At 42.0% G+C, this 20,863-nt stretch overlaps 2 protein-coding genes across 3 annotated transcripts; one reads left to right on the plus strand and one right to left on the minus strand.

The window, feature by feature from the left end:
• Positions 1 to 107: 107 nt before the first annotated feature.
• On the minus strand, positions 108 to 9,576 carry wnt10b (wingless-type MMTV integration site family, member 10b). Of its 2 annotated transcripts, XM_015045474.1 has the most exons (5): positions 9,333 to 9,576; positions 8,546 to 8,808; positions 8,203 to 8,384; positions 7,933 to 8,070; positions 108 to 6,820 (listed from the first exon to the last, which is right to left on the minus strand). In XM_015045474.1, exons 1-5 carry the CDS (start codon positions 9,404 to 9,406, stop codon positions 6,320 to 6,322), a joined length of 1,158 nt encoding a protein of 385 aa, XP_014900960.1. In that variant the 5' UTR covers positions 9,407 to 9,576; the 3' UTR covers positions 108 to 6,319. The 2 variants fall into 2 exon arrangements, with proteins under 2 accessions (XP_014900960.1, XP_014900959.1); XM_015045473.1 differs by having other exon boundaries at positions 7,933 to 8,384.
• Positions 9,577 to 10,978: 1,402 nt separating this feature from the next.
• Positions 10,979 to 16,514, plus strand: wnt1 (wingless-type MMTV integration site family, member 1). Its single transcript, XM_015045475.1, has 5 exons — positions 10,979 to 12,138; positions 12,289 to 12,410; positions 14,495 to 14,748; positions 14,915 to 15,180; positions 15,265 to 16,514. Exons 2-5 carry the CDS (start codon positions 12,310 to 12,312, stop codon positions 15,754 to 15,756), a joined length of 1,113 nt encoding a protein of 370 aa, XP_014900961.1. The 5' UTR covers positions 10,979 to 12,138; positions 12,289 to 12,309; the 3' UTR covers positions 15,757 to 16,514.
• Positions 16,515 to 20,863: the final 4,349 nt, after the last annotated feature.

A 20,863-nucleotide genomic window follows, 5' to 3' on the forward strand; every position in this document is an offset into this window, starting at 1 on the left:
CAGGTGACTTTCTCAAAAAGCAGGTGGACTGCGGGCACGCAGCTGCTCACTCTGCATGCGTATTCAGTACGAAACAACTAAATAAATAAATATAAAGTCACGAGAAATCTTCTCAAACGCTTCAATAGCGTGTCTTTTGTCAAATTTATTTTAAAAAAATCACTACAATCATCAACATTACAAGGTTATCATTTGATTTATACATTATTGGAACATTCCAGCAAAGCAGAAAATCCTTTCAAAATCTGTTTCAGGAATTCATTTTAAAATGTGAAACTTATATTTGGCTTCTTGTTTTTTTTTCTCACAGAGTTACACATTTCCAGTGATTATTTCTTTTAAATATTGGAGACATTTTATCACAAAATTTTAGTAATGTACCCTTTTACATAAAGTACTGCATCAGTGCAAGAAGAAAACAGAAAAACAACTAAATTTACTTTTAATTAGCTGCTAGCTTTGCCGCTAATTAATGAAAAACACTTGAAATACATCAGTGTGTGTGTAATTAATTAACATGATTTATGAAGTTCACTTTTTCATTGATTTAAATTATGGAGATGTCACAGTACTTCAATAATAGCCTAATTATGCAATGCTTGTGTAAATATTACACATGGAAGGATGGATGGGTGGGAAAAAAATATCTTACATAAATTTTTATTTTACTTTCTCCGACCTGTAACATTTTGAAGACTAATTCTAAGTGTTTATCCAGCTTTTACGGCAAAGATAGAACATTTCTCAAACTCATAAAATAAAGACTGTTTGGATCAATAGAAGAAATGTTAAAATGGTTATTTGTCTTCCCACATTCCAGAAGAAAAAAACTTACCGTCAGCATACCATTAACACACCATCCTCTCAGTGAAAATATGTATTTTTTTGTATTTTACAGGAAGCCACACAATGAATCCTAAGTAACATAAAGTCTCCTGGCAAGCATGCTTAAATAATTAACACAGGAATCATCTTTATGAATAAGTCATTGCCTGACTGTAATTGGATGCCAAGTGATAATTCCTGGCAGAAGCCACTCTCGTGTCACAGATAATAAAAGTGACACAAGAGGCAACAGAACAAAGTGAATTAATATCTGCTTTGGTTTAATCTACTTCAGTCATTGTTTTGGTGTTTTATCATGCGCCGGATGCTTGTTTATCCACCAGAACCAAAGCAGTGTGATTAAATGACACAACCTGAAACCAGCTCGGCAGCCGTGGGTGAATCCAACATTTGCCTCTCTCCTTCCGCTGTGTTGCGTGTCAGTCAGCGGTCCGGTAAAAGATGTGTTTATCAATTCAGCGGCGAAGGCTGGGGAATCAAAAGGGGAGCAGATGTTTGCAGCTGCACACCAGATTACGGGGTGGAGTGGATGGCGGGGGAGCAGGCCCGGTTTTGGAGCTCGGCGAGGGTTACAGGGGGGTTACGGCGGGCTGGGGTGGCGGCGGGAGAGGTAGGGTGGGGAGTTATGACTTAAAGAAGCCTTTCCTCTGATGTGTCTGCCAGCACGCACCCCAAGCAAATACAATCACAAGAGTCGCTGGTTCTGCTAGCTGAACTAATGAGGGCCTGCACGTTGAGGGCAGGGGCTTTGATGTTCTGGGTAGCTGGCTCCTTGTGTTTTCTCTCCCGCTCTCCTTCTCTGCCTGTCCCACATCAAAAAATGCAAGGGGAGTTGAGAAGCAGATGTTTTGAGGCACATTTTTATACACAGTACAGTTCATTCACCCCATCTCAGTAACTCTGTTTGTCCACTGCTGCTGCATCACCACGGCATGAAGGGCAAGAAGACCTATTCCCCCCACATTTTCATATCCAACTAAACACTCTAAATCGCCTTACTTTATACATATAATCATCGTGTCAGTCAAGGCGGGTGACTTTTATCTCTCCTGACTTCCTCGCTGTGCCTGCCTCTCTTTAATTTCAGCCCAATCTGGATGTCATTACTCAAGGGGGTGCGGGGGGTGTGGCTATAGGGGAGGGGGGCAGCCTATCTGTTGCTATGCATGTGTCTCTGCAACGACGACGAGGGGGAGAATGGGGAGGAAAGAAAAAGTCCACCCAACCTCTGTCTCACACATGGGAGAAACAGTGACAGGAAATTCCCTTATGCAGCAGCTCCAGGGTGAAATGATAAAGGAATGAAGAAATGCAAACCAGAAATCCAGGCCTTTATCATTCCAAGCCATTTGCAGTCTCCTGCTTATATCTTCCCTGCGTAACCCCTCCACAACTCCCTCAAAAAAAAAAAAAAAAAAGATATAAAAGGGGGAGAGCAGTCAACTCAGCCACTGGCACTGTCATTCCTCTGGAGTCGAGGGATATTTACCAAAGTCCCTACAAACAAAACTTAATTGGCATTAAATCCTATGTGGCAGAAAGGCTTTTCCCAGCAGGCTGAGCACAAAGACAGTTTGGATTATCTAAGATATCCAGGAATGCAGTCATCATAAATCAAGTCCTGTGGCGACATTAGCATTTTGCTACATCCACAGTTCGTGCACGCGCGCATGGTTTTGATTGTGCCGTGTGTATGTGCTTCGACATACACACGTCTTATCCGCCTAGATGCGTCTGTTTCTATACGTGTGTTTATATTTTTCGCTGGTCTGTCCCCTCAGCAACAGCCATGGAGCGTCCCGGGCAGCGAGTGGTTCAACAAGTTACATCCTTGGCTATGAACTCTGGACAGATGATCCCCTCAGATCCTCACGCAGCAAAAGACTGGTATAATCACCACCAACTCTCTGCTCCTTCTCGATGCGGCTCTCCAGTAATAAAAGTTAGACTTTAGGGAAACAATATCCTGCGGCTATAAAATGTCCTTCTCTCAGCGTGGAGTGGCCATAAAAAAGCCTCTCACCTCCCAAATCTGCAGTGCATCAAGCTTATCCCCACATTTACACAGTATTAAACACAGACGTGCACGTGCTCAGGCCAACACACACAACCCTGAGCATCACTTCAGGACTAAAGTAGGCCCATCTCTCACTTTGACATGTGGTACATGTGGGAAGAATCTAAAGAGCCCTTAAACAAGTGAAACAGAGAAAGCAGGATTATAGTATGATATAAAAGAAAGCCGACACACATCACATTGTAGATATACCAAATGGAGACATATTTGCGTCATATCAATCAGAATTAACATTAATTGTTTTTCTAAACCGACGTATCGACTCCTATATATTGACTTTTTGGGAGTGCAAAGATATTGGGAAAACATTTACACAGTGCTGTAAAAAGGTTTTCCCCCTGCACAAATGTTCCTGATGATCAAAAACTATTATCAGACAAAGATAATCAGAGTAAAGCCAGAGCAAAATGCAGATTTTCCACCATTGTTACATCATTGAATTTACTCTGATTAAACCACATTTGAAGGAAAGCTCAGCTCAGTTCCACTAGCCAAGCTAGGTCTGATTATTACCAGACCTGTACAATCAAGAAATCACTTAAACAGTACCTGTCTGATGACACGAAGCAAGCGAAAAGATTAAAAAAAAGAGAAACATCTAAAGACATTAAACAACAGATAAAAAGTAGAGTTATTGGTATTTATCAGTTTTTAAAGGGTTACATATTCCTTGCTAAAGCTTTGGCATTCTAATGAATCACAGTGAGAGCCATTATCCACAAATTGAGAAAACATGGAACGGTGGTGAACTCTCCTAGGAGGGGCTAACCAACAACAACAAAAAAACTATTAATAACTCATCCGGGAGGTCACAAAATAACCCAGAACCATATGTAATGATATGCATCTGACATTTGCCAAAACAACAACAAAAAAACATTTAAATTATTCCCAAGATTTTTGTGTGAAACCTTCGTGGGCTGACGAGACAACAGGCAAACTTTCTGAAAGGTGCGCGTCCCATTAAAACTGACATAAGACCAACATTTCAGGAAAACAAGTACCATACCAAAAGTCAAACATAGCGGTGAACAGATACAGTCTCTCTACCCTCCTAAAACCTCTGCCAGATATTAAGATTTTTAAATGGCCTAGTCAAAGTCTGGAACTCAATCTGATTGAATTTCTGTGTTGCCAACTTGAATGAATCATTCATGCATAAGAAAATTAAAGCAATTCTGTAAAGAGAAGCGGGCTGAACTCCTCTTATTGTGACATTAAAAAAAAATCAGTGGCAGTTATCAAGACTGTTTGGCGAAAGTTTCATTTGTGAACTAGTTATTAAATTCATCCCTTAAAGAATGAATTCATCATTGATAACTGATAATTATGTTTTTGCTTCTTGGCATCTTTGTCTGACAACACATTTGTATTATGATCTGAAGCATCTGTAAAGAGGAAGACTCTTTTTCACAGCAGTAATTTTTCCCAACAATCTTTGCTGGACTCTCTGCGAAAGACATTTAAACATTTTATGTTGGTTCTGGAGAGCGTCCAAAACAAACACCCCATTAGCATTTGACTGATTTTAATTTTAATTGTGATTAATTTAAATGAATTTGGTCCAACCGATGTAATGCACATGGACACCTTAAATTTGACCTTTCACCTACAAGAGCTGCTTTCCTCCAGATCCATCGGATGCCCTTGTTGGACCATAGATGTAGTCTAAGCAAACTCATTCTTGCAGTTGACCTCCTGAAGTCTCCAAACTGTGAGGATTTTAATGATATTAATGGTTTGATATGATCAAGTTGTTCATCTAAATGTCAAACAGTCCTGGTAAGGCTCCATGTAACTTAGGCTGGAAAAAAGGTGTAATTAAAATTGATCATTTTATTCCTTAAGTTAGAAAGCCCAATGATGTTGGAAATAATGCAAGGTTAGTCACAACTTTTAATTCTAACTAATGAATGAAACCTTATGTTAAGGTTTTTTTTTTATTATTCAATGTAATGTTGACATGTTTTAGAAAAATAGTAAACTGAAAACAGACTCGGTTAGGGGTTATAGCTGAAGTGATAATTTGTTGATATTTTGTGAACAAAATGTCAACAAGTGTTGGAGTGTTAAAATAAGGAACAGGTTTTATAAAAACAGTATTAATCAACTTTTTAACAGTTCTCACATTATCCCAGGTGCACATCCGATTGGTCAATCTGTCCCTTGTGACGTCTCCTACCCTGAAAGTTTGAGCTCCCCAGTGAACTGCAGGAAGGAAGACTTGCTCGATCGAGTCAGAGCAGAGTCATCACTCATTACAGATCCGGTTGTGCCAAATACTGTATTTTAGTTCGCATGGTAAGCTGTGCAACATTTCTCTCTTTTTTTTTTTTTTTTTTTTTTTTTTTAAATTTTTTTAAAATTTTAATTTCCCTCCCCTCACCTTGGATGTGTGTTCAAGGCATCCAATAACCTGGGGCAAAGCAGCCAGCATGAGAGTTTCAGAATGACATCCCAGCTAAAACCAAAGCAATTTCCCAGTCAGCCCACCTGAAATATGGCAGTGAGCGAATAAGCAAAACTCTTGGACTTTTTGAGCTATTGTAGTGTCTTTGTTTTTATGTTTGTTTTGTGTGACTGATATTTAGATTAAAGGTTAATTCTATGGTGTATTAGTGCTTGATTGTATTCATTTAGTGTTGATTCCTAGTAAAGAACTGATAATTGCATACGTAGATGTCTTCTTGTGACTTTGATTGACTGATGCTGATCACTCAATGGAAGGATCAAGAGTTTGTCCCTAATCCCTGATTTTAAGATAATGAGACTGTTTTTGAACCACTGTATTGGAATTGTGGCTGAGATTTCTTTTAATACGGAAAGATAAAAATAAGAGCTAACTAAATTGTATCATGTAGCACTGTGTGAGTGGTGGAATCAAAAATATCCATGATTAGTATATACTGAACGGATTATAAGATGCTAAGATCCCGAAACCTTATATTCATCTTTCAGATAATGTTGGCAGTTCCCTTTTCTGTCATTCGCTAAAACCAACATTAAACACTCTGAGACAATAATCATATTAACAAATGGTGCATTTACAAATATACACTCACGCAATAAAATACAGAGCTACTGTACAACAAGACGAATAAGAAAGCAAAGACTGAGACTTTAGCGCTCCTCTGCTGTTTCTCCAGTTTTCTGTGGGGTAGAAATACTGGAGTGTGGGCCCTCTTCATGGCTGAGAGGGTAGCGTCTAAACAGGCCATGGCAAGACAAATGACATGAGTCACCTCTTCAATCTCTGACTTGGCATTTTGGGATCACAGCAGCTATGCAGAGAAAATAGATCCCAGATGATGGACTTAAAAAAAACACGCACGCAAAATGAGGGGGATAAACAGATTCTCAAGAGTAGTTGCACAAAGAGCAAAACAAAAGCTGGATCTACTTGCACACATTCACCCACTCTGTGAGGCGACACTCCTCGCACAGAACGTAGCAGCACCAGTGAAATCGACAATTGCAACGCTCGCTGCGAGTCTGCCGGAGGATGTTGTGCCCGCGGCCGCAGCACAGCGAGCTGCAGCTGTCTGTGCTGTAGCTCGTTTTGTTGCAGATGCGTCCCTGCGTACCTGGAGAATCTATCGACGCATCGCGCTCGCAGAAATCGGGCGACTTCTCAAAATACACCAGCTCCCTGGACATGCTTCTGCGGCGCCCTCCGCTGAATCCCCCAGCGCTTCTGCGGGCGCTGTTCTCTGTTCGAGGGTTGAAGACGCCATTGTTTTTGTTCTGGGAGTTGACGAAGATGGCCGACAAGAACTTTTCCTTGAGCAGAGATCCAACAACGCGGAACTCTGGAGAAACGTACCAGCAGGTCTTGAACTGACAGCTCCCTGATGTGCCGTGACATTTGCACTTCCTTGTCATGTTGTCAGTCACTATCTGGAAAGAAAGATGAATTATTTCAACGAAATTAACAGCAACGGGCACCATGTTTATACAGTGTCTTTCTAAAATATTGCTACTCTGCATCCATATAGCTTATCGGAATGTGCTACGCAGCTCAAAATGGCGCACAATTCAAATGGAAGGAGAACAATACATGGTTTCTAAATGCACACAAAAACTTGAAAAGTGTGGCCTGGATTTGTAGTAACCCCTTGACCCCTTGAGTCAATACCTTTGTAGAGTGAAATGAGACCAGCTCTTATTTGGATTTAGGTTTAAAAATTGACTGGACCATTTAAACTCATGGATATGCTTTGGCATAATCAATCCATTGTAGCTCAGCCTGAATGTTTCGGGTGGTTATCCTCTGGGAAGATGAACCTCCATTTCAATCTCAAGTCTTTTGCAGATTTTTAACAGGTTTTTCTAAAGAATTGTGCTTCATTTAGTTCCAGAGATTTTTCGTGCTAACAGTGTTGTTTTTAGCCCACATGTACACAACATTTTTCAATTTTCCTCTCATTTGACCAGAACACCTTATCGGAAAATGTTTTGGTGGATTCTAAATGACTTGCATCAAACTTTGAACATGATTTCTTTAGGCTGTTTTTCCATCAATTCTTGCCTTGCAAACACATGACGAAATAGTTGTAATCTAGACAGATTCTCCCACCTGAGCTGTGGACCTCGGCATCTCCTCCAGAGGGTACCATTCACTTCTTGACTGCTCCCCTCATTACTGCTCTTCCTTCCTGCCTGTACCATACTCCATTTGTTTTTTTGATAGCCAGTCAAACTGTGCTCTGTGAGATGCCAAAATCACAACTTAACTTTAGATTTCTGCACAACTTTATCCCTGATCTGTCTGGTGTGTTTCTTAATACCACAGTCACTAATTTGACTGGATTTTACTTATCGAAGTAAAGTTCTTTTGAGAAAAAGTTTGGAAAAATTATACACATTTGTCCTTCCGTTTGAAAAGTATGCATTGCTTCATGTTAGATTGTCACATAAAATCATCACATTGAAGAGTGGGAGTTGAGCGAGGCAAAATGTGAAAAAGTTCAAGGGCTACGACTGCTGGTATGAATAAGCACATCACTCACCTGTCGCCCTACGCGGTTGTTATGTATCCTCATGCGCGCATAGATGTCCCTTGGAGAGCCACGGGAATCAAGCCAGTCTCTTGAAAAACGGTCCCCAAACCGCAAGTCATGACTGCAGCCCCCCCACATCCAGGTGTCCTGCATAGAGCTTAAGTCATCTGATAAAGGCTTGAGCATGGCAGACGTGTGGGCAGAGTGTAGGTCGGGCGGTAGATTCCCATGGTGCCCATTTAGATCTGAGGGTAATGATTTGGTCATGCCGATGCCTACCCCGCCCTTCTGCAGAGTCTGCAGCTGCAGCTGTGTGAGTTTCAGCCGGATCTTGTCATCGTCCTGGCGACGTTTGGCCTCACAGCTGCACCCCCGCAGCTTGCCCATGCTGCAGGCAGAGGCCACAGAGTGAGCCACACCCGCTGCCAGCAAGGCCAGGGAGAAGGCACTCTCGCGAAAACCTGGGGTTCTCAATGAGAACACAGACACACACACACACACACATACGCAAACACACAGATGAAATTGAGAAACAGTGTCAATCTAAATGTGTTGTTCACGTGTCAAAGCAACTCAAGACTCTGAGTTGCTTTGACACTTGTGTAAGCTCTGAACCTCTCACCCCTGCTGAGGATGGTGCTGTGGTGAGGCAGCTTCCCGAAGCTTTCCAGCGAGGAGCAGTTCCATCGCTGGTCGCGCAGCTGGTGCTGGCACTCGTGAATGGCCACCTGGATGCCCTGCAGGGCGGATGCCGTCACGTCGGGACTACGCATACACATCCGCATCTGACGTTTGCTGAGGCCTACCAGTCTCAGGCACACGGAGTGAGGGGTTAGAACTGGATCTCCTGCCACCTTCAGGCTAAGGATGTCATTACATAGCACCCTGCAGGGAAGAGAGAGGTTGGTGGGATTTGTCATCAGAGCTGGTCAGGAGTTCATCAGACAAATCCAGAGAATGTGGCAGTGGGAGGGTGATCTGAATACTAAGCAGGCTCTAAACAACAACAAAAAAAAAAACAGCAAAGATTTCAACTTGCTATTTTACAAAATGAAATACATTTATGGGATGCGTTGAATAATCTGTAGGAAACAGAACCATTTTATGTGCTTTGGTGTTAGTCGCTCTGTGTTAGTTGCAGCAGAAATATAGTTCTAGATAAACAACACAATTAAAAATAATCCAAAACAGATTAAACCACACGATAAGATTTATAATTGCACAGCTCAGACGTATAAACAGACTGCCAAACAATGATTCATGTTATTCTAATATTAGCCTGCAAAATCAAATCCAGATGTATCACCTTTTAAATGAATAGCTATAGTTTTATATATACATAATAAAGCAAACATACTAACATCCCGCAAAATCAAGTCCACTCTCCAGGAACTCTCAAGTGCACTTACGTTAACGCAGGTGACATAAGTGCTGTTGCCAAAATCAGGAATTGATTCCAACGGAGTTTGTTTGATAGCTCCATTTTGTTAAGCGTCTGTCGCGACGGGACATTAAAACTCTGATAATAAGCCACCTCTAGTTAAATAAGAATATTACAAAAAAAATAATTAAAAAAAAAATAGGTAGGGAAAATGCGTGGAGTATTATCGATGTGGCGCCAAACGAGCGAGTAGTGAAGACGGAGAAGAGACGAGCTCGGGGGCGAGAGAGTACACTGGAGGAGGGGGGGGGAGAAAGAGGGGTTAGGGGAGGGGAGTGGATGCCTCTACAGGCGACTGTTTGCAAAATATTAGCCAATATGATTGTCATACTGCTGGAGATAGCGGTCATTCTTGGGGGCGTAAACGAGATGTCTCCAAACTTTTACGCGCGGGCGCTCTCCAAGCAAAAGTGTCTGAAGCTTAATAAGAGCTTTCAGAATAATGTTTTTCTACATGATTTGGATTTAAAGTCAAATGTCCTACATTTGATTTTATGCTGATGTGGCAGAACAGGCCTCTCCTTTTCAATTAACAGAGATGGAAGATTTTAGTCTTAAAATGGTGTTATTTATTTATTTATTTGGTTTGTTTTAATGAACGGGGGAGGGTAGAGCTGCTGCTCCTTCCACTGTACGACAGGGAGGCAGCAGCAGGCAAGCGGCTCTGCTCAGAGACCCTCCAACAATACTGATTTTAGTCATGCGACCCCCCTCTCTCTCTCTCTCTCTCTCTCTCTCCATCCCATACCTCCCACCTCCATCAGAGCGGCTGTTCCTCGTTGCTGGGCTTGAAACAACGTCCCTCTCGTCAATGCAGCCATCAGCTGTATAAGCATAGATGCACATGCATACATTTCAAGCGACAGATCGGACTCCTGTCAGCTTGCGGCGCACGTATAAGAGGCTTAATCATTCACTAAAGTGTATTTGGAAGAGAGGAAATTTAGACTTTCTCAAGACATTTTCCTCAAAACGAAAAGCATAATCCAGTCTGCTAAGCATCAACACGCGGATCATTTGTGTTGATTTGGTATCAGTCGCTGTTCTGGCCTATCCAAATAGGGCATAATAAAGCGTGCACGCCAGCTACTTTCATAAAATTAAGTTAAAACCCCCCATCGAACACGGTTCGCTTAGTGACACCAATTCATCTAATCTCCTTCCATTCCCTAAGCTGCAGCAATGAAAAGTGCATTAGCATTCTGCCTTGGTGTGTATATCTAAGTGGCTTAAAAAGTGATTTGAAGTTGATTTGTATATAAAAGGCTCCCTTTATCCGGATTGAAGCTCTAATCTGCTCGGTGTCGCATGACTGCTCCAGGAAACCCCTTTGAGCACCTTCATATATATAAAGCTGGGGTATAAACGTGGGGATGGCTGTCATTAAAGCTTTTTTTTTTTCTCTCTCTCTCTCTCCTTTACTTACCCACTTCCTTTTACTGTCATCCAAAGGTATGAGAGAAAATCGAAGAGAACGGAGGACAGAGAGAGAGAGATGATGCAGATCAGGATCAGTCAAACATGCAAATCAGCAGACACATGTCACAAAATGAAACATTCGTTTCAAATACGGTGTTTTGGGGACATTTAGACTCGCTCCAAGTCGTGTAGTTTGATGGAGATGCCGCAAAGTGGCTCAAGCTGTGATTACACTGCGCTACTCATGCGTCGAGGGAGGTCTGCAAGCCAGATGTTAAGGCTGGTTCCTTCTTTTTTATATCCTTACTCGTCCCCCCTCTTACCCTGCTTCATCATGCATCAAACTTCTGATTGGAGGCCATATTTCATCTGTGCCGCGTTTGAAAAAATATTTAAGTAGCCCAGCAGGCAGTATGAGTAATAGGACAACCGTGAGGGTGTTACTGTTTCAATCAGCATTCACGTCGCCTTGTGCGCGCTCTTTAAGGAGAGGCGATGATAGTTTTATTGCCCCCCCATAAAAGGCACTTCCAGAAAAATATTAATTATGAGAGAAAAAAAAACCAATAAACCCGGACTTTTTAAGTCGGGAAGGAGAGGTGAAACCGTAGCTTCGTTGTGCCGGGTGCGTGTTTTAAAAGGACTGCAGAGAGGAGGAGATGCGGTTATAGGGGAGTAGGCAGCTCAAAGGGCAGTTTCAGATGGCTCATATTCCGCTGTAACTGTACAGCGCGGTGATAGCGGCAAAGCCGGAGCAGCAAAGCGGACGCACTCGCAGCATCTGCAGCATCAACACGTCAGACCGGGCACTTCCAGCGCGTGCGCGCGCAGTGCCATTCAGGAAACGCCGTGAGACGCACACTTTTCCAAGGGATGGCCGCGATATTTCACAAGTAATATGTGCAACACTGATGTGGGCTTTTTTTTTTTTTAACAAAAAAAACTCCTTCTCCTTTCTCTTCTCTGCTCAGTTGTGTTTCCTCATTCATTGTGCGCCCCTATGAAGAGCATTAACTATCCCTCCCTCCAATCCTATTGAAAAGGCAGCGAGGAAAAGAAAAAAAAACAGAGGGAGATGAGAGCAGCAAATCCCTTTTTTATTCCTCTCGTAGCGCTCAATAAGAGAAGAATGTGTTGCCTATCAGTCACCGAGGGGATCAAATCTTCGGGACTGTCCCACGCGTTCAGTGCGCCTCGCAAAGCATCACTGAGATAGACAGAGTGAAGAGGACATCAGCAGCAGCAGCAGCAGCAGCATCCTGCCTGGACACTTCACATCATTCAGGGAACCTGTCTCCACTCAGGATCCATCTAAGTCAATTAGGACTGCCGGCATCTCTCAGGTCTTCTCGTCGGTGAGCATGTGTGACTTTGCAAGCAGTTGTGCAGATAATTAAACAAACCGATTATTATTATTATTATTATTATTATTATTATTATTATTATTATTATCTTCAAAGGATGCTTTCTTGTTGCGCTTGTGAATTTTGACATTTCCCGTCCAGCATGTTTGAACCGAAGCCACGATGAGGAGTCTGGCTCTGCTGTTGGGAGTTAAAGCCGCCTGCATCCTCCTGGTGTCTTCGCTTTCCCGCACAGGGGCCGTGAACAACAGCGGCCGGTGGTGGTGAGTGCAGCAGACGGGGCATCCCCTCCTTCGGGTGGCTCAGCAGCCTCTGCAGCATCGCCGGGGCTGCCGTGCATCAACACTTTGCATGCTTTTTTTTTTTTTTTTTTTTTTTTTCTTTTTACTGGGTTACCACAGTTCTCCGTTGCATGCTCGAGATAATCTGTTTGTGTTGGAACGGTTCACAACTTCTGTGGAGTTTTTTTTTTCTTTAAAAGAGACGAGAGAGAGAAATAGAGAGAGAAAGGGGAGAAACCGCATGGTAATACGACTTGTGGGATTTTAGATTTCTTTTCCAAATTGCTCCACTTCGGCTCAAAGATTCATCATTAAGATTTAATTTACAGTTCGTTAAATAAACAATTTAGATATAATAATTATAGCTTTACATTTCATTTGGAGTTAATTTATCCCATTCCCTCATTTTCTGGCTCCGATTTTTTGCGAAAAAGTGTCTGACATTTTTTTCACCGCAATGTGGAATAAATTAAAAATGTATTTATTTCATAGCTGAGAGGAATCCTATATGAGGTCTTGTGTCTCCAAATTCCTCTGCCCATATAACTGCGACCTCAAACTAACACAGTGAGCCGCACTTTATTTTAAAGGCCTATATATATATATATATATATATATATATATATATATATATATATATATAAAAATTCCGATTTGCATGGTTTAGAGTACTTTCTTGCTTGACAAAAAAAAAAAAGAAAGAAAAAAAAACAGCAATATGAAGGCTGGGCGTGTTGAAGTGGGCGATCTGACGAAAACATTTTTTGCGGCGTCATTAGATTAGTTGAGAATTCAAATATTTAAAATGCCAGCTGAACTCCAAGAAAAAAAAAGAAGGAAATTGAAGCAATGGAAAGAGGAAAATATCTCTCCAAAATAGGGATTGTTATTATTATTTATGATCCCAGGCCTCACCGCACTACAGTGTAGGTCAGCCCCTCCGAGGAGGCCAAGACTCGCCCGATTTTTCTTTAACTTTCTCCCGGATGATAATGCTCATCAGGAGACATGATCATTACAGGGGTCCAAGATGGCAGAAGTCACACATAAAAAAAAAAAAAATAAATAAATAAATAAATAAATAAATAAATGAATAAAAAACTAACAGCAAAACAAGAGAAAGTTGAAAATTAGAATGCGCACTGAAACATCCAGAATGTTCCGACATTTGAGCACCAAAAGGGTTGAGGCGATGAGAGGCTGCTGCTCCGGGCTGAAACTGGCCCGAAACCGAGGAAACATTAGTGGCAAAATAGACCACAAATATTAAAAATTATACGATTAAAACGAACGGATAGATAGATAGATAGATAGATAGATAGATAGATAGATAGATAGATAGATAGATAGATAGATAGATAGATAGATAGATAGATAGATAGATAGATCACGTGATTCACAAAGAAGTCTAAAACGTGTATTCTGACTCAGAGCCTGAATGTTTCCTTGTGGTGTTAGAATACATGTGTCACAGCTTATTGTTGTAGCACAGAATGCACACTGTAATTTCAAAGGCACCACACTACCCATGAGATCTCTGTTGACATCCATGTGAGAGTTCAGAGTAGGGGTGGGCAACAATGTGGCTGTAAGATTTTACCACAAGATTTTGTGGTTTTTATTGCAATGATGATAAAAGTGATGATAAAATGTTCATCACAGTCTGCCGAGTGTAAATCTATCGTCTGTCTAAATGTTCTGAAGGCAAAACTTACTTTTTACTACCACAGATTAAATATAGTTCAACTGTGCACACAATAAATGCATCCAATCATATTTTTATGCAGTATTTATTGATAGTCATTTCTGGTCCAGTGAAAAGAAATCATGATCAGTCAAAGTACCAATCAAAACCATACATACACGTTTTTCTCCCTTGAGGTAAATTGATTGATTACAGCTGATGCATTTTGGCCCAAATTAATGAATTCTTATTGTAGTACAGTGATTTCTGACATTACAAATAAACACTAGAACTGTCGATGCCTAGCTTGGAGGGTCAACAGGATGCACATGACTGAAGAGGCAGCTACTGCTCTCTGATTTCCTTCCTGTCTTCATCTCAGGGGAATAGTCAATGTGGCTTCCTCGTCCAACCTCCTCACCAACTCCAAGAGTGTGCAGTTGGTCCTGGATCCCAGCCTGGCCCTCCTGAGTCGTCGCCAGCGTCGGCTGATTCGCCAGAATCCTGGCATTCTGCACGCCATCGCTGCAGGGCTGCACACAGCCATAAAGGAGTGCAAGTGGCAGTTCCGCAACCGCCGCTGGAACTGCCCAACCACCTACAGTCCAGCGATTTTTGGCAAAATTGTCAATCGTGGTGAGTCTTTCTTGTCTCTCTCCTCAGGGTATATTTGGACAGCCCTAAACAGGACACATTGTGAACATTTACTTATAAATACTTTCCAACTTTCAGTTAAAAGGGGGGGGATCATTGTCTGAAATGTTGTGTAAATTCTTAATGGAGAGTTTTGATGCTTATTCAGGTTGCAGAGAGACTGCGTTTGTGTTTGCCATCACCAGCGCTGGAGTGACTCATGCTGTGGCCCGATCCTGCTCAGAAGGGGCTGTTGAGTCGTGTACATGTGATTATCGGCGCAGAGGTCCTGGAGGCCCAGACTGGCACTGGGGCGGCTGCAGTGACAATGTGGACTTTGGCAAGATGTTCAGCCGTGAGTTTGTGGACTCCAGTGAGAGGGGAAGAGATCTGCGATACCTCACCAACCTGCACAACAACGAGGCCGGAAGAATGGTAACAAATGAATTGTTACAGTTCGATGCAACAGATTTGCATCAGATAGTTTGGTGATTTATGTTCTGGTTCTTCTCTCAACAGACTGTCTCCTCAGAGATGCGTCAGGAGTGTAAGTGCCATGGCATGTCTGGATCCTGCACAGTGCGGACCTGTTGGATGCGCCTACCCAGTTTCCGCACGGTGGGAGATTTCCTGAAGGAACGCTTCGACGGCGCGTCCAGAGTCATTTATGCCAACAAGGGCAGCAACCGTGCCTCTCACCGAGCCGAGCCCAGACATCTGGAGCCAGAAAACCCAGCTCACAAACCCCCGTCTTCCATGGACTTGGTCTACTTTGAGAAATCGCCAAACTTTTGCTCTTACAATGGGAAAACTGGCACGTTGGGAACCTCTGGAAGAACATGCAACAGCTCATCTCCAGGCCTGGATGGATGCGAGCTGCTGTGCTGCGGACGTGGATTTAAGACTCAAACTGAGAGCGTGACTGAACGTTGCCACTGCACGTTCCACTGGTGCTGTCATGTCAGCTGCCTGAACTGCACCAGCACACGAACGTTACATCAGTGTCTATGATTGAAGGTGGAACATTTGAGTTAATATTTGGGCATGTATTGGAGACAAAGATCGAACTCTTTTTTAAATGTTTTTTTAATCGAAGCAGGTTGTTGCTTTAGAGAACGCGATGCTCTCAAGTTAAGGTGTTCGGAAGAGGGTATTAAAGTTTAAATCCAGGTAAAATGACAAAAAGAAAAAATTTTCTGGCCCAAAAATCCTACCTGTGTCTCAGAAGGACAAAGTAAAGCACACGTGTATGAACAGGGTATCAAAGGAACACAGGTGCTTACAATTTTTAACCATTGTTTTGAGCAAATATTTGAACACAAAAAATATTTATGTTGAAGGGAAATCCCCCCGCCACGCTGAGAATAGCATGGAAATAAAAGGATTTAGCGAACAGATCGCAGCAACCATCAACTAATGTCCAAGTGGGAAGCAGGGCAGTGTTTCACAGATGTTTCTGAAGCCACAGAGCAGAGAGCTACAAATATGTTCTCCTATTACCAAGCAAGGAGCACTTTCGACTCCGCTTGTTTACGTAGAGCTTGGATGCTCCCAACCACTTCTAATTTCCCTCCAAGTCCCTTCGCTTCTTTAGCTTTCTCCGTTTCTTGAATCCCTGAAAAACAGATTTGCCACTTGAACACTTGACCAGAAAAATGCTGGCAAATTCACAGTGAGACACCAGACAACTACATTATTTGAATGTATTATGAATACACTGAATATTGTGCTAAATTTTGCATCAGAATTGAGAAATGATAAAGCTGGCACAAAAACGGGCGGTGACTTAAGAAAAAGGAAGTGTCCAGCATGACTCAATCTAGGCTTAACGTAGTTAAAATTGGTAAAATTATTATGTTTAAAAAGTGTAACGTGCAGCAAATATTTTTTCAAATAATAAAACTACTATGAAGATAGTCATAGTGTGCATCAGCTAAGAAAACCAAAAGGATGTAAGTGGTGGTGGTTCTTGAGTGAGCCCCTCTTACTGCTGCCCCACAAACAATTAAATGCAAGCAATTATCAGAGTAGAAGGGCAAACGGATAACATGCAGAAAATATGTAACCCTGTCGGTCACCCCATCCCTTTTAATTTCGCCCTGGCCCATACCACAAACCGCCACTGGATGTAGGTATTAAAATAGCAAAATATATTTATAAAAGTGGGGCTTGTCTATTTGCCAAATGATTTATTTGCCCATCGGTGACTGGACAGCATGGAGTCAATTCAGGATATGTTTAGAGGTATTTTTTTCCCCTTTTTAGTTAATGTAGCTGACAAAAGTTGACTCTTTTTCAGAAAATTCTATTTTTCTGCTAAGAAAACACTTGTTTGTTTTGGTCATGCACTGAATATTTACTTTTTTTATGAGTGTAAATACAAATATTTATTTTTGCTGATTTTTATACTGTTATAGAATATTGTCAGAACAGTCTCCTTTTAGATTCCAATCCAAAAATCTTTGATTCTAGTTGGGGTTTTTTTTACTGTATGATAGACAAATAAAGGTTATATTTTCAATTAAGCCAGTTCTTCTGAATGTGTCTGAGATGCTGTTAACGTCTGATATTCGTTCTGTTTTGTGTAAGAAGTTTGACAATGGAGAAAGTGAACACATAAGCTGGTCCCTGGGTGTCCTTTGCTTAATCCTATTACCACCGCCAAAGCAGCCTCTTTCTGCAGACTCACAAAGCATCCCTGCATCTGTGCTCTGAAGCGCAGAGACAGGCTCTGCTTATCCAGCCACATAACTCTTATCTCATACAGTATATGGATGTAGATTGAAGGCATTTGCTTCATTTGCCTAATGTCTGAAAGGGGGGAAAAAGACAGAATAATAATAATAATAATAATAACTAAAAAAAAGAAAACTAGAGTCCTTTTCAGGACTTTGGCAACATAACTAACCACAGAGACTTGGAAAGATTTGTAGTCTTTAACTAGGAGCAGTCTGAGAGCAAACAGGGTTTCTGAGAGGATGTCAAATAGGATGCACGCAGAACCACGCAAAAATGAGAAACAATTATAAAAAAAAATATATAAGAATTTGATCAACTGATCAAGTTGGGAAATTTTCAAGAACAAATTTCAGCAAACACAGAAAAGTTCCAAGAATAAGCAACATAAAAAGAAAGATTTGATAAAACTTTACCACAAAAATGTGAACACCTGCCAAACCGTGAATAAGCTACTGATCGAAAAGATGAGTAGAAATGACAACTGTAATCTAAATTTGACAAAGAAATAAAGTATATTGCAAAATTATTTACACTCCTTGATTTTCTTCCACATAGTACAGCAGATTAAGTGATGTTACTTGATAAAAACAAGCAACTATTGTTTTGTATAAAGATTTTCTAGCCACAGGCTAATTTGCAAATCAAAGTCCTTGATTGAACCTTAAAAAAAAAATAAAAATTAAGGATTCCCATCACACACACACAGGAATATTTCAGCACATATGGTGAAATACTTATGCATATGTGTGTGATTGCAAATCACATTATATTGTGACAGATAATGACAGAGTTCTCCGGAGAGGTGCTGGTGCCTAATCTCCAACGAGACATTTCAGGCGAGAGACGGGGTACACCCTGGACAGGTCACCAGTGTATCGACATGCACACACACCTAAGGAGAATTTTAGAGAGACCAGTTAACCTAACAGTCATGTTTTTGGACTGTGGGAGGAAGCTGGAGTACCCAGAGAGGGAGAACATGCAAACTCCATGCAGAAAGACTCCGGGCTGGGAATCGAACCCAGGACCTTCTTGCTGCAAGGCAACAGCTCTACCAACTGTGCAGCCAATTTTTTTAATCTTCAAAGATTGCAGCAGTTTCTAAATTAAGTTTAGGTTTGGATTTCTACCAGCTGAAGATCCTTTGATCTAAACTATTCCATTACAAATTCATCCAATGCCTCTATACAGCTTCCTCCATGTTCCCAAAAAAGCTGGCTGCTGGTGGTGGCACATGATGCTGCCACCACCGTCCACCAATGTGGAGATGGTGACTACAGAGTCATGAGCAGTGTTGGTTCTCCACCATAGGTAACTTTTGGGCATGTAGCCCAAAAGTTTAGTTTAATTTTTTTATCTGCTCTGACCAGAGCGTCTTCTTTCATTTAATTGATGTGTTTCCTCCATGGCTTGTGGCAAAATGTAAAATGGGGATTTCTCATGATTTGATTTTAACAAAAGACTTGTTGGAGTTCCTCGGATCAATGTCTCCGGTGGGAACAATTGTCATCTTCTGTTTGTCATGAATTTGATAAAATATGGCCTTTATGGATGAGTGACGAGTAAAAACATCTTAACTGCTTCTCCTATAGTCTCCTTGTCCAACTCATCAACTTAGGTTGAGGGCTATGTCTTTGTAGGCTTGCAGTTGTTCCATACACTTCATTTTGAAATTATGGATTAGACTGTTCTCTGTTTTATAACTGAACACTGCTTTAAAGGTTTCACAAGTATGTTATGTTTCGTGTTGGTTTGTCTCCTAAAACCCCAATAAATTACACTGAAGCTTGTGGTTTCTAACATGACAACGTTTGAAAAAGTTCAATGAGTGAGAATACTCTTGCAAGGCATTGTAAAAAGCAATGAAGAATGGAAAGTATTAAAACCCAATGAAATAAAGTGGTAGTTAAAAACCGAGTGAAAGCAGAGTTCACACCCCTGCCAAGAGAGTAAGATGGGAGAGTTGTTAGAGACGGTGATTGGAGGGGGTGCTGCCTGTGGGAGTGCTGAGGAGTCAGTGATAATTAGCTCAATTAGTGACAAAGGCAGTGTAATAAATACCGACTTAGTGTCTGGGTCCCTGCTGGCCTCTCCTTGCACAGCCTGCGATGTGGCCCTGGCCTGACGGACAATTCATTAAACTGACAAAATACCCCACCGTCCAGGCGTGACGCAGCGAGTTAGCCCCCTACATGCCCGGCTCATTGTTCTAATTGTCTGGGCTGGAGTCACTTTGTGGCCGCCTCCTCTTTCACCCGCCCCGCGTTCACGCTCTGCCTTCAGAAAAACCCATGGAGTTAAAGCCCCTACCTTACTCTGCAAGTAGGTGATCGGCAGGTTGGGAAAAAAACCAGTAAGCGCTCCTTGGGGTGGGGCTGCTGGCGGGTGGGTGGGGGGGTAGGCAGTGGGATTAGCGAATGGAGGTTGCCTGGGAGTGCTGAGAGCAGCACTGATCGGAATGTAGGAGAGATGAGTCCAGAAGCTCGGATGCGGGACAAAGCGAGAGTTAATAAGGAAAGATTGAAGGGGCTGGCGACAATGGGCCGCCACCCGAGTCGAGATGAAATTGCTTCCGAGGATTATTGGGAAAGGGTGTGAGCATTGTAGGGTTTTTGTGTGAGTACGAGCTTGCTCGGCCATTTGTGTGTTTGTGATTATGTGTATGTGTGCTCAGTGGAAAGGGGCGGGGGTGCGGGATTGATCGCTGCCCCTCTGGTTGGGGAGCAGGAGACCGAGGGAGGCTAACCGGCTGTTCCCACAGTCTGCTCTGCAGCAGCCACCTTTGACACACGGGGCTGCCAGGCGGCAAGCAGGCAGCCATGGTGAGAAGGGCACAAACAGGAACAACAGCCTGCTCTAAACAAAAGTCACTTGCTTTGGCGACCAAGAGAGAGGCACAAACCGGAGTGGAGGGTCTGGAGACAGCACAAAATTATATGATTGAGTCCTATTTTGGTTTTGGACACATACAGCGCCTGTTTTGCCAATATCTCATGGTAACATCTTGCTGACACCCAGATACAGGCTTCTCATGAATGGAATATGTCCTGTATCAAATTATTTTATTTGGTCACGGGGCTTACCCAGTAATACATATTCAATTTCTTGTCACAATAAATCTATTCTCCATGATATCCTGACCTTGCAAAAAAAAAAAAAAAAGTGCACGCTAAACGGTCCAGGCTGAAGAAGCAAGTGTGCCAGTTAAGTAACTAACTTAACCACAGGCGTAGGGCGGTATTAGATTCTCACATGCTAAAAAAAAAAATTCCACAGTTTCACTGTATCACAGGATTTAGACAAAAATGTAAAAATTGCTCATCGAATTGATTTCATTCAAAACAGAAATGCGCCGCAGGCAAAAGTAAAGGTGTGTCGA

This window comes from Poecilia latipinna, unplaced genomic scaffold (genome assembly GCF_001443285.1).
Source record: "Poecilia latipinna isolate Pla-1442-1.1 unplaced genomic scaffold, P_latipinna-1.0 Scaffold729, whole genome shotgun sequence".
Classification (NCBI taxonomy): Eukaryota; Metazoa; Chordata; class Actinopteri; order Cyprinodontiformes; family Poeciliidae; genus Poecilia; species Poecilia latipinna.